This window comes from Rutilus rutilus, assembly GCF_951802725.1.
Source record: "Rutilus rutilus genome assembly, chromosome: 14".
NCBI lineage: Eukaryota > Metazoa > Chordata > Actinopteri > Cypriniformes > Leuciscidae > Rutilus > Rutilus rutilus.
Window position 1 is genome coordinate 22,815,102 of NC_140219.1, and position 14,176 is coordinate 22,829,277.

Below are 14,176 nucleotides of genomic sequence, written 5' to 3' on the forward strand. Positions count from 1 at the left end.
CACTGTATAATATGAGTATGCTCAATGCTAGAGACTGCGTCCTATCAATGACACTGACAACGCAAATATGCAAATAACAACGTTAACCTAGGGTTCAGGAATGTACAGTATGAAATTTATGAATACCCTGGATTAATCGTTAACCCCAAAGTATCAGCAGAGTGAAATGTGAAGGAAGATGGATTCTGTTTACCAAGGTTTACAATGACCCAGTGTTAACTAGTTCAGGTGTGAAAAGCCCTCATATAATGCCAGTGGACAGAAACCAAAAGAGTTAACGTTAAAAAAACACACAATCGTGACGGTAATCCATACGACCCCAGTCGATAAATCAATATTTAGTGAAGCAAAACGATAGGTGTAAGAAAAATAACTAATATTCAAACAAATTTAAACTATAAACCATCGCTTTCGGACAACTGTCATACGTGGGTTCATGAGAACATCGTGAATTGCTACGTTGTGAAGCGTGACATAAGTGCTTCTTAACATGCTCATGTTTTCATCGAGCGTGAAGTCATAAACGCACATATGACAGTTGGAAGGAAGTGATGGTTTATATTAGAAGTTGCTATAATTGCTTCGTTTCACTTCATCCACTGGGGTCGCACGTATCGATTACCTTCATGTTTGTTTTGTTTGTTTTTTGAGGCTTCAGCTTTTGGGTTAATGTCCACTTGCATTATGTGCACTCGCATAGATGATTATTTTTCTACAAATATTTGTAGTCATCTGCAGAAAGAAAATCATATACATAAATGAGAGAATTTAAATGTATCCCTTTAAGTCCTCCAGTCCTGTGAGGTGGATTACACGTTTTTATGAGTATTAACTATTGACGTGTCAGCTAGAGGGTGCTGTGAGAGGTCACAATATTTCACATATCAGTTAATGGACTGACCTTGCCTTGCTCCCCACCTCCACACTCTCTTATTTGAGATTCAGCAGATGGACTTGATCTTACACGTTAATGAAAACAGTCCCCAAAATAACCACCTCGGTTAATTACATTTCAGCAAGGGTAGATATTTCACCATGATTGTGCCTGCTTAAACACAAACCGCAGAAGCGAAATGGGATCATTATGTTCGTAATGCATGTTTTCAATTTGCAGGTGCAAACATCTAGCGCTGGGAAATATCCCGCTCGCTTTTAGTGAAAGATCAGCCATTTTCTACACAGGACTCCATTTTTAGACACTTTGTCCTCCTTCTGTCCTTGTCTTTCAGCCATCCCATTTATAACTGTTAATGTGTGCAGGGGTAAATGGAAGATCACACTAGGATGCGAGTGTGTGTGAGGGGCTAATGTTATTCCACTGCCCCTTTGTTTTTGTATACGACACTGTCTTTGATGCCAGTGTGCTACGACCTTTCCTTGTCCTTCAGTTGCACTGGCTCGCCATTTGTAAGTATTACGGATGCTCGGCTTTATTTCTGCTGCCATATGATTAATGTGGTGGCTCCGAGACGTGACGTGGAGCTGTAAAGAGGAGTCGGGCTGCGGCACCGCTGCGTCCTGCGTCACTTTCCCTCCCGGCCCGGCCCCTGCCAGATTCATTACCCTCCCTTCCTAATTAAACCTCCGCCATTACTGCATTAGGCGTGCCAGCTGCGTTCCCAGTCCAACTGTTAGAGGGGAGGGAAAAAACAATAAGCAGAACCCAAGCCTCCGCTTTAAACCTCCAAGTGCAATATTACCACCGAACGTCAGAATGCTGCTCACGGCAGCGTTTGCAAATCAGGGGTGTGGTGTCCGCCACTATATACAGGACCTCTCAGCTCCTTCATCAATCAAAGCTCGTAGATGTGACTGATGATTTGGATGTCTTTTATTGGGACGTTGTGATAAACGACAGAAACCGAAACGGCTGTAAAATAGCAGCCTCATGCTTTTATCGTATACATCTATATACATTAAAAATGTTTTGCATCAGATGTCCGGGATGGGGATGATTTTATATAAAAGCATATATTAAAGTGAAAGTCACCTCTATCATACACGTTGAGACCGGGATGATGTCCTACATTTATCTGCGTAGGCCATTGCAATGCATTGCATTTACATGCGTCTGTTGTTTTATCACCTATGGGTGGACTTGGAATGAATATTTTACGAGCTGCATATGAAACAGATTCAGGCATTATGCTGATGTGCCCAATGCTTATGAGTCTTGAATGAATACATGTTTACAAAAATATGATTTTTCTCCAATAAACATCTGCGCCCATGTAAATGCTGGGAATTCAAATGAGAAGCCGACAAACAGCATTTGCTTGGTGTATTTCATGCGAGCATATTATGCCTTTCAGGTTTCCCTAATGGCCCAAATATTTTTCAACCCTGTATCGGTCCAACCACATCTAAAAACCTCTCTATTCCTGTCATGTGCAGTGACCTCCAGAGTACAATGAGAATATGGATGGCTCAATAGCGACATTTCAGGCCAACCATTGATTCTAAATATGCTTACTAATTAAACGAAACGCTTGCCTTTTGCACTACGTCTCTAGCCTTGTGCATTTTCTTATAACAAAGCATTTGCCAAAAACATTTTTCTGGCGAAAATGCAAACGCTTTGCCCTAGTTGCGGCCACAAAAGAGGTTTATTTTGATGCACTATGTACCCTAATAATATATATACACATTTTTTTTATAGCTGAGAGTTGAAAACTGTTCAACTTTGGGTAAAACGCAGCGCTCGTCACCGTCAGTTAATATTGCTCGTTACTGCATTTTTATATTCGGTAATATTCTTCAAAATGAGATCGTAAGACGTTACTGCTGTGGATATTCCAAATCATAGCAACCAAAGCAACTCTGTTGCGCCTCCAAAGCGCTCTTAAGCACCACCAGTTGGTCGTTTTTTGAAATAAGACTGGGTTTGGTGCTGGGTTTGGTGGACACGTCAATTGATTATTTATTGTAAGGTATAACGGCCTATTAGTCTCTTTTGCATTTACGCAATATACTGGAGCTAATCCTGATTCCACAGCATTCCTGGACACGTAATTTATGTAGTTGTAATTCATAGGTGGGGATTATGCAAATTGTGAATGAGCGTGCATGAATGATTGGAATTCAAATCTGATGTTTACGAAGCGTTTGTGAATTTTGTGAATTGAGAGTTTTCAGAAAGGTCCATTATACGTGCAAATTACTCAAAATTTCATTAATGAGGCCCAACGTTTTTTTCAAGTGTTTACGTGTTTTCTAAAAAATATTTGCTAATTGGCTAAGTGGGACTACAGATGCTGTCAGGGACATGAAGCATTATGTCAAGCAGGAAAACTCATCTACTCACTAGTCTCACCAATCCATCTCAAATGTTCTTACTTGTAGATTTTTAATGAAGATTGATTTGTCGGAAGCTTAATGGTGGTGACGTTTAAGTTGTGCACTTAATTTATAGTCTACCTTCAGTTTTTTTTCTTCAAAATTCATTAAAGTTGCATTAATTTGTAAAGATTATTTTGATGAACAAACCGTGTAAGAATTTTTTGGTTGGTCCTAGAGCTTATTTTATGCAATAATCCAAATGCCAATGTAAAAATCGTATAGGGTTTTTGTTGAGGGAACCAGAGTGATACCAACTTCCAGATTGGCCAACAAAAGTATGTCATCACTGCAGTTCTCAGCCCAGAATTCTCAGCACGGTTGGCTAACTGTGCTGGTAGAATGTGTGTAGTGACATCGCCACTCAGGATTGGTCACTTGTCTGTTGCCTGGCTACTAGTTTCTCTGTAACTGACCAGGCACATTATTTGAACAAAGTAAACAAGTTAATAATAAAAATATATGATCATCTATAACATGGCCGCTATTTATATCTCATATCGTCTGTAAACTCTTGCGTTACCAAGGCAACAACTAACACATTTGTATTACATTCCAAAGAGCGCTGTTATCAACCCCACAGTGGAAAATGAACCCATGGCTTATGTAAAGGTGTTCTGAGTGGTTTTTAGCATGTTGCGATAAGGTTCCTAGGGTCTTATGGGTGGTTGCTTACTGACTCAAGTCAAAAGAACTTATCCAAATGTCATATTTTGGTCCCTACATGTGTCTCAGGTCTCTCCTTCAATGTAACTTAATTATTTATATAAATTAGAAATGCAATCCTCTCCTGAACAACTCACATGATTGGAGTTCTCATTCATGTCTGCAGAACAAGCGGTACAAGACATGCTACATGCTGAAGTTCAATACTTGTGGTTAGAGGTTTATTACACCAAGAAGCCTTATTACTAGATGAACACCACTAATAAACCCTGAAAAAGTGATCAGGACCCTGACGCAAGCTTGCGTCCTGCTATAGGGGTTTATTTGGTAATATTGACCATCTGACTGTGCATTATTCCACTTTTACATGACTTCTTAAAATAAGCCAATCAATATGTAATGTTTATTCATTTATTATTGTATTCGTAGGAGGCTGGATGTGCGGCCAGTTATACAAAATTGCCCTGGTCACCGGACATTATTCAAAAGTATTTGACTGCTGATTGAAACTGACTGACAAATAAGAATCAAGTATTCAAGAGAGTTGGGTAATAAGCAACAACAAAAGACTGCAGTACTTTGCGGCACACTAACAGTCCAGTGCCAAGTCCACTCAACACCTCTGGCTCTATTAAACACTGCACTATAATTCAGGCTGCACCAAACCAAATAAAATGACACGAATCAGCCTCACTATGCACCTTTGCCACCCTAACTCAAGATGGCCAGGAAGCTTGCTTATCTCCTCATGCTTATTTGTATAGACAATCCCCACTCGTACGAACGGCATCTGCAGCGTTCAGAGTTCCCTATGAGCGATCCGCCTTGCATCACAATCAGCCCTAACAAGGTGATTACTCTCCATCAATAGGCTACTCACTAATACACACTTGTCATTGTTAGGAAAAGCAAAGACATCTGCAGTCCAGAGGTCGCACTGCTTCACCCAGTTATTAATACAGCACTGTCAGGCCGTGCAGTCTGGCAGTCTGTTGTACTCTGTTATACCCACGTTGTGTAGCAATAAACTGGACTGGTTCCAGTAAATAATCTAGCTATTAGTAAAAATGCTCTAAAAGTACATTGTATTAAAGGATGAGAGCTAAATTACAGTCTGTTTATGCAAATGAACTCGCATCTTCATTTTAAATATTAAGACTCTGTATGCATAATTCAATTATATTAACATTTTTTATTTAGTTTTGTCTTTGTTTATTGACTGTCTGATGCATAACGCACACACAACTCGAACATTGGCTGAATTCTTAGTAACATACTTGCAATACTACTATTTCTGTCATATGTTTATATGCAAGAAATAGTAAGAGTAGAATAGTACTATTTCTATTAAGTCACACAAAGTGCTTCATGGGAGTGGGTGGGTACTAAACTGTTCTTTTGGTGCAATTTACTTGTTGCAATTCTCTGATTGGTGGAAATTTCACTGTAGTTTCATGAGTAATGTAGTTTTTCAACAGGAATTCCTCTGTTGAAAATGAGTATTTAAACAAATAATTTGAACACCATCAATTAATAACCTTTTTAACTCACAGTGGGTCTGTCTTTAATGGTTCATTGTTAAGTGATCGTTAAAACCAATAGGGGTTATGCGGAGCGCCCAGCGTTCAAACCGGAAAACAGGTCTAATCATTTCCGCTTTTCACTTCCGTACACATCTGCAGCGGTAGGTGATCTCTGAGGTAACTGTTAATTTTCGTTTATCATAATAAAATTCTTATTTCTGATCCAACTTTAGTGTATTTGTTTGAATTAAAATGTCACGAATGTTGAAATATCAGAAACGGGAAAATTCGAACAGCAGTTTTTGTTGTGTGCCGATCTGCTCTGTGTCGGGGAAAATTAACTTTCCACCAGTTCCCAAAGGATGAGTCAGTCAGGGCGATATGGGTCCGAAACATTAGGCATGATAATTTCGTTATAAGGAGACACACCACTGTCTGCAGTCGGCATTTTATGCCTGAAGATATAAATGAAAGGGGCCGACACCTTTTGAAATTCCGGTGTTGTTCGCCCGGTACAACTTCAGCCTGCCAGTCGCTCAGCCAAGCGAGCTGGCTCTGGACGTCCGTTTGGCAATACGGTGTACATCGGAAATTGATATTCGGGGTAGCTCCTGTAAACACCGGCTATAGAAGGTCGCCATTACTACGCTGTGTTTACCTAAGTAGCTGACGGTCGGAAGTAGTTAAACCTGTTTTGTAGAACCCGGAAGAATTTTGCGCATAACCCCTATTCCCCTATAGAGAAAATTAATGGGATTTTTACTTCCGGAACCTGACTGGTGCACTCTATAGACACTTTACTATCCCATGAGACCAGGGAAGAGGATTTGTGAAGGGCAGTTAAGCAAAACAACTGAATGCAGTACGTCCAGATTTCATTCATACTACACCTATTCATACTACACTGCCCAGCCAAATAAAAGTCGCTGTTTGGATTTTAAAAGGCAAATGCTTAAGAGTCTTTGATTGGTGCATACATTTTTGGTCAAAATCTTGTATTGACAAAGCAAGAGTCAATCACACTGTAAAGTCTCCTCCAGCACATCCCAAAGACTTTCACTGAGTTTAAGGTCTGGACTCAGAGGTGCCAATTCATGTGTGAAAATGATTCGTCATGCTCCCTCCAACCATTCTTTCAAAATTTGAGCCTGATGAATCTTGACATTGTCATCCTGGAATATGGCCATCACGTGTCTTCCTACATGGTTGTTTAAGAAATGAAAACTACACACCCCATCAATTAGAGTTAAAAGAACTGTTGCCAAACATATAACATGCTAGCATTTGCCTATTTAAATCCGAAGAGTGACTTTTCTTTTGTTTGGCTGGGCAGAACATTCTTTTTTAACAATTGCAAAGCACTCATTCAAAATAAGTACCTACTAATGTGATTTTAGATGCAGCCTAAGAGTTTATTTTTTATTTTCGAGCCACTCAGTAGTTACCTTATGTTAGGTAAGTGAGACTTACAGTAAGTCAGACTGTGAGTGACAAGTAAGATTCAGGTTGCCCACTTTTTTTAAACCGTGTCATGATTTATATATCAATAAATATTCAAGTGTTTACAGGACAGCAGTCTCTGAAACGAGTTTGCTCTGGTGTCATTTCCACCACTGCTGAGCACATATCTCAGCGCTGTCCAGCAGGGGGAATCCTCTTTCTACACCCGACGCCTCTCCGAGACATATGCAGGAGGAGGAGGAGGTCGATAAGCGCCCATGGTAATGCCGGGGAGTTGTTTTATTGTGTAGTGCAGGGAGGTGACAGCTCCGGGCTGCAGTGCAGAGAGCAGGCACTGACTGATAGCTCCAGTGAGGCAGAATGAAGGGCTGAACCCCAGCCGTGGATCACTGTGGCTGGGGAGTTTCATTAACCAGGGGGTGATAATGATAATGCAGCAAACCTACTGCTGTGCTGCACCTCCTGAAATGAAAAAACACTCCATATACACACAAACATTTAATCATACAACCATGGTCACGTGCCATTACATGGAGTCTCATGCTTGGAGAGCTATCTGAGAGCGTTCAAGTTAATGGCTATTCAAAGCCGTGACGGGCAAAACAGACTGAAAAATATTTTCCATTTCATGCTTTTGAGAACAAAAATGATGACTGGCAAACATACTATGCCAATGAAATATTTCGATATACACTGCAGTTCAAATGTTTTTTTTGTTTCGTTTTTTAAAGAAATTAATACTTTTATTCAGCATGGACACATTAAATTGATCAAAAAAGACAGTCAAGACTTTTACATTGTTGTCTTTTTCAAATAAATGCTGTTCTTTCGAATTTTTTATTCATAAAAAAAAAAAAAAACTATCACGGTTTTCACAAAAATATTAAGAGGCACAACTGTTTTCAACATTGATAATAATATAAAATGTTTCTTGAGCAGCAAATCAGCATATTAGAATGATTTCTGAAGGATCATGTGACACTGAAGACTAGTGAACGTACACGGGAACAAACACGTCACTATATTTCTCATTTAAATAATTCCCGCCCAAGGCATACCCCCCCCCCCCCAAAAAAAAGAGAGAAAAAAAAAGGGGTGTGGCCTGGTTGAGTGGCGTTAGTAGTGCGTTTAAACTAACAGTTATGTTAAGAAGAGTGACATTTCACAAACACACTCGAAGAGGTTGACCAATGACAACCCCACTGTTCCAGGCAACCAATCAGAGCATGTTGCGCTTTTCAGAAGGAGGGGCTTAATAGAGACCGGAACTAAACAGAGCGTTACTGACAGACTAGGAAGAGAAGTGATGCAACAGTGTACAAAATGTGAAAAAACATTCAAGTTGTTTTTTTTTAAACATTCAACCACGAAAACCTATTCTAGTAACACAATCAAGACTTTGAAAAAGGGCAAAATAGGTCCCCTTTAAAATATATGAATACTGAAAAGTTATTCACAATATTAACGTTTTTACTGTAAAATTAATCAAGTACATGCAGCATTGCTGAGCATAAGAGACTTCTTTCAAAAAACATTAAAAAGTCTAACCAACTTTTGAATGACAGTTTTATAAAAATGTATTTGTCCAAATAAAGAGCTATTTTTCAATTAAGTCAATGGACAAAGATGATTTCCCTCCCCAGACTGGTGTAGTTATCTACCAGCATTGGCTTACTGGTCCATGCTAACCAGCCAAACCCTTACTGCTTGGGTTGTGAACTTATTAGATGGAAATCTGTAGCATTTATACCAAACAGTTGGATTTGCAGTTTGCATCATTTGCCCTTGGCGCCTGAATGGTGGAAGGACTGCTATCAGCGAGGGCTGTGTAGTCTGTCTCTGTGGATTTACCTGTATAGGGCTAAGGGAACCAGAGACTAATCTCACTGCACCCATTACATGCAGCCCAGAGGCAAACTGAGGATTACAACGGAGGGATTCAGGATTTATTCGGAGCTTTCTGAGCTACTTGAAAGATTTCACCATGCCAACTCACATTACTCTATGAATGGAAGGAGCGTTAATGTTTCAACTTCAACTCACATTATGTTGTTTTCAGTCTCAGCATGCTAAAATCAGGAGAAAATATCAATCCGGTTCCCCCAAATATGACGACTCCCTTCTGAAAGACCCACTTATTTACATTTTTTTATAATGTTACAAAAGATTTCCATTTCAAATAAATGCTGTTCTTTTGAACTTTCAATCCTGAAAAGAATGTATCACGGTTCTCACAAAAATATTAAGCAGGACAACTGTTTTCAGCATTGATGATAATAAGAAATGTTTCTTGAACAAATCAGCATATTAGAATGATTTCTGAAGAGATTCCTGGAGTAATGATGCTGAAAATTCAGCTTTGCATCGCAGGAATAAATTACAATATAAAATGTATTCAAATTTTGATCAAATACATGTGTAATACTGCATCTGCAGGGCCTGTAGATAGTGTGTGCTTGTACTGTAGGGTTTACCTTAAGATGCCTTCTCCTCCTATGAAAGCGCAGCAGCTCCTTGTGTTGGCGTGCAATGAAGTTGACGGCCGCATACTCCAGCAGAGCAGAGAACACAAAGAGAAGGCACACTGCCATCCAAATGTCAATGGCTTTCACATACGAGACCTGCAGCAAGACAGAAATCAACAGGATTTGCAACGAGCGACGAAGAACGACTCTGAGTCACCGCCTGGCTCAAAGTTCACTCACTGAGTCACTCTTGGCTCAATGCTCAGAACTTTCTAGTTGAGAAAGTCGTAAAATATGCCCATTATAGGTAAGAATACCTTTCATCTGAAATCTGGAGAGCTAAAAGGACTGTTCTACCAAGCCTGAGATAGGGGATCAAAGTGTTAATGAATAAAATATGTCAATTTTAAGAATTTAGGCTTAGCAGCGAATCTTTATGCATTTTTTTTCTTTTCTCAGAGAATGATGGCTGTTAGACAGTGGCCCGGTCTCTACGCATAGAGACGACTGAAGTGCGCTTTGGGAGAGGCGCAGAGAGCTGCTTCTTTGGCCTGGAAAAGAGCTGGGCTGCCGGCCCGACGGCTTGGCTGAGACTCACTTTATTTGACAAGCCAGTGACCAAAGTGGTTGTGGAGTTTAGGTGGCATTACAGAGTGCACGGTTCACAAAGCATTGTTGAAATGACGGGAGCGCGCTGGGGTGAGACAGCGCTGATGAAATACTCGGCTCTGATCTTCACCGCTAATCTCATATGGCTTTATTGGAACGCTTCTCTTTCGTTAATTGAAACCTTTACAATTACTTCCATCAGTAACACCTACTACTATCAAAACCGAACAGTCTTTAGAGCTTAAGCCAAGAGACAAAGCTGTGTTTTTTAGATAAACGCAGCTGGACACAGGGGAGGTACAGCCATCCAAGGACATGGCTTGAGCACTGACATTCAAAAAAACATGGCCTTTTTCAACACCTGCATGATCAGTATTGCGGTGAGAAGACTCAAAATCATCTGCCAAATGTCAAAACTAGGAATGATCTCAGTAAACTGGATTTATTAACTTCATAAATCCAGCTAGAGGTTTTAATGTCAAGCACGGCAACCTATTTAAACCTGAACGGCACGTGTGACAAGTCATGGTGCATGTAAATGATGATCAGCATCTCAAACTACAGCAATATCCTGTCTCATCTTGACGCTGCATGTAGGATCTGAAAATCTATGAAGTACTACAGCATGCTGAGTAAGTAAAACAGGTACAGAGAAATGATGCGTACAATTTCTGTCCTGTTATAAAGTAATTATGCCAACAATATCCAAAAACCACACACACAGAAAAAAGGACATCAGAATTACAACTGAAATTAGATATTTCAGTTTTTATATATAAATTAGTAATAATAGCAGGTCATTGAAAAATCATTACCACAAATGCCTATCAATGCATTCAAAGCATTAATGAATAATGAATCACATGTACAGCTGGCCGTACCAATGCAATAAGCTTAATAGGTTGCTAAACTTGATTACTCTTCATGAATAGCCTGGATGTGTTATTTTGGTATGACTTGGTATGTCTATTTGGGATGTCTCTGACAAACAGCACTTTGGCAATAAACATCTTGTACAAGAAATTCACTCCTGCAGTTGAAATTTTGCCTTGTAAAAATATTACAAACATATATGTTTATAAATTGTAAAATGAACTTATACAAAGTGTAGGCAAAACCAAGTCAACCTAAATATAATATTTGGGAATCAAAGAAATGCTCCTGACTTCAAGCAATTAGGGAAAAATCTAATTGCAAAGTTTTCTGATTAAAATTGTGATTATAAATAATTTGCACAATTTTTGAGATGATAAACCAATAAGGCTAAAAAAATATATATATATATTATTATTACAAAAATAAAATTACTATTGTACTATTTCACTGTATTTAATAATAATAATGAAAATAATTAGAAGTTTACTTTGCAAAAGTAAAATTACAATACTAATAACAATACTATACTATATTTATGGCTGTCTTAATTTCTTAATTTTCAAATTATAACATCAAACTTTTATTTTGACTGGCCCTTTTTGCTTCTCATTACCAGTATGGGAAGATGGTTGGCACATGTTGTGTTCCCAAATGCACATTAAGGCGATCCAAACACAGAGCAGATGCAGAGATGGAGCTCGTGTGGAGTATAGCCTTTGCCAACTGCAAACTGACCCGCTTTGAGCCACTGCAAACTGTTTTTATTTATATAATTAAAAAATTTGGCTTTATTTCGATTTATCGTGCAGTCTTACTTTCTTATTTATCTCAGTGTGGCCAGATACAAAGATAGATTTATAATTTCCCCCCCAGTTTTACAGACAAGGCTTAAGCCTAACCCAGACTAAAATGCATGTTTGAGCTGTTTTTACTAAAAGTAGCCTAACTTGCACTGACATATCTTAAAAATATATCAGAGCCATTGTTTTGTCTCAAGATGCAAACCAGTCATGTTTTCTTCCAAGGCATGTTTATAAAAGCTACTTAAATATCCTAATTGAACCAAAGCCTAATCCTTGCTTAATCTAAGACCTATCTGTGGGACCAGGCCTTTAAGTCTTAAAATATTTTTTTTTATGAGCTTTGAGTTTGATCAGGATGATGTTTATGTAGACGAGCAGTGGACAGGGATTGAGCATTCTACAGCTCATGACATATTGCAGTGGTATAAACGAAATCGATTAAAATATGTTTGTGAACAGAGTATACTCTACACCATCAGGGCATTGTATTGTTGAGATAATTATGCTGGAGACCCAACTGACCTTGGGAAGAGAAGCTCTAGATCCTGAGCTCTGGGTGGTCATGGTCAGCACAGTTGTGATGCCCAAGCCTACACGGGCAGGAGCAGCATCCATGTTGATCCAGAAGGACACCCAAGACAAAATGACAATCAGGAGACTGGGAATGTACATCTGGATCAGATAATAGCCCATCTGTCTCTCCAGGTGGAAACGAGCCTCTATGCAGGTAAACTTCCCTGAAACACAAATAGTATGTGGCTTTCATTGTCTTCATGTTCTGTGTGATTCTCCAGAGTTTTGTCTTTGCAGGTTTAAGACAGCCCTTTTAAATAGGGTTGCGAAGGAATAACTGGTTCTTATTTAGAAACAGTTCCATAAAATAAAAAAAAAATACCAGAAACAGATGATGTTTGATTCAATTAACAGTTTACCAAACTAAAATACAGACACTGAATCAGAACAAAATGGAGAGCATGACCAGTGTAGTCCAATTACAGAATGAATTACTTTTTAGTGAATCTGATTCTCGAACAAATGACTCTGACGAGATGGTTCTTTTTAGCGAATAAAATGTATGCAGCTTACAGACTTCAGTCAGTGTATATACTGACTGCTTTTTCCCATATGACAGATACACAATATACGTTTTGTCAATAGTACTTTCAAAAAAACAAATAAATGAAATATGTTATAACATTTTGGTTTGTTTAGTAGTTAGTTTGGCCCTAAAATCCTAAAAAAAAATAATCTATGTAAACACATTTTGGAAGAATTATTTTAAATGATCAAATTTAATTGTAATAGTTATTCAATTATTATTATTAAAATGATTATTCATTGAACAATAGCATTGCATATATATATATATATATATATATATATATATATATATATATATATATATATATATATCCGTAACTGCTAAAAGGAATCTGGGAACCAAAATAGTAACATCCCATTCCTAGTTTATAGCCCCATAACAATTCCATGCCTGTTCCCACACTATAACTAGACAGCAGAGCTGAAAATGTCAGGGTCAAGGTTCATTTAACTTCCACCATTTACTCAGCTGAACTGGAATAGCCAAGCTTTTGTAGTTGTTACGGAGTTGATGCAGCATAAACCTCTAGTTTATTCCCTTACTCTTGGGAATATTATGTATTGACTATCTATATTCATAAATGCAACAGTGTAAAGACATAAAGGGAAAGTCTAGTACTAAAAGCAAACAGAGGTACTGACTCAAACAGAAGCTCAAACAGAGAGAGCAAACACTTTCTTTGGACTGCAATCTTTGTTGATCGTAAACAGCCAAGCGAAAAACAGTAGGGACTGCAACCGACCAGCACTAAAATGAAAACTATACAAGTGCCTATTTTCCCCAAGGGACTTGGAGGATGCGTTCGGATGAGGAAGACAGGCTGGACTGCAGAGCTTACGCCTGCTCTGCAAATCAAAATAGATTGCCACTAATAAATCTGAGAAAAACGACACTTTAATTTTCGGTTAATGCTTGACTGGGGAGCAGCAGAGCTCATGTACTGAATGTCCAGTGCTCGCGCTGGAGGAACACGACTATGCAGAGAGAGAGCACACACACACACCACTGAAAGTACAAACACTTTTGTTTTCTTTTTTCCCTGTTTTTCCACACTTCAATACAAAATTTGTTCAACTTTGTACATTTTTTTTTATGCTCATAGAAATGCTTTGGCAATGCAATGTACAATTTTTCATGCCAATAAAGCTCATTTGAATTTGAGATAGAGATAGATAGATAGATAGATAGATAGAGAGAGAGAGAGAGAGAGAGAGAGAGAGAGAGAGAGAGAGAGAGAGAGAGAGAGAGAGAGAGAGGAGAACTGAGACGGTGAGTGATGATTAGAGCATTAGGGCATCTTCAGGGTATTTGATCCGCACAAACATAGAGGTGATA

At 38.7% G+C, this 14,176-nt stretch overlaps 1 protein-coding gene across 3 annotated transcripts in view; it reads right to left on the bottom strand.

Annotated features, from left to right (window-relative positions):
* The window catches only part of glra1 (glycine receptor, alpha 1), a 59,886-nt gene that overhangs the window by 6,883 nt on the left and 38,827 nt on the right, over positions 1 to 14,176 (bottom strand). For all 3 annotated transcript variants that reach the window (XM_084430308.1, XM_084430306.1, XM_084430307.1), the window contains 2 exons: positions 12,262 to 12,476; positions 9,461 to 9,607 (listed from right to left, as the gene is read on the bottom strand). In XM_084430308.1, coding sequence (XP_084286434.1) covers positions 9,461 to 9,607; positions 12,262 to 12,476 — 362 coding nt within the window. The remainder of the gene's footprint in view (positions 1 to 9,460; positions 9,608 to 12,261; positions 12,477 to 14,176) is intronic.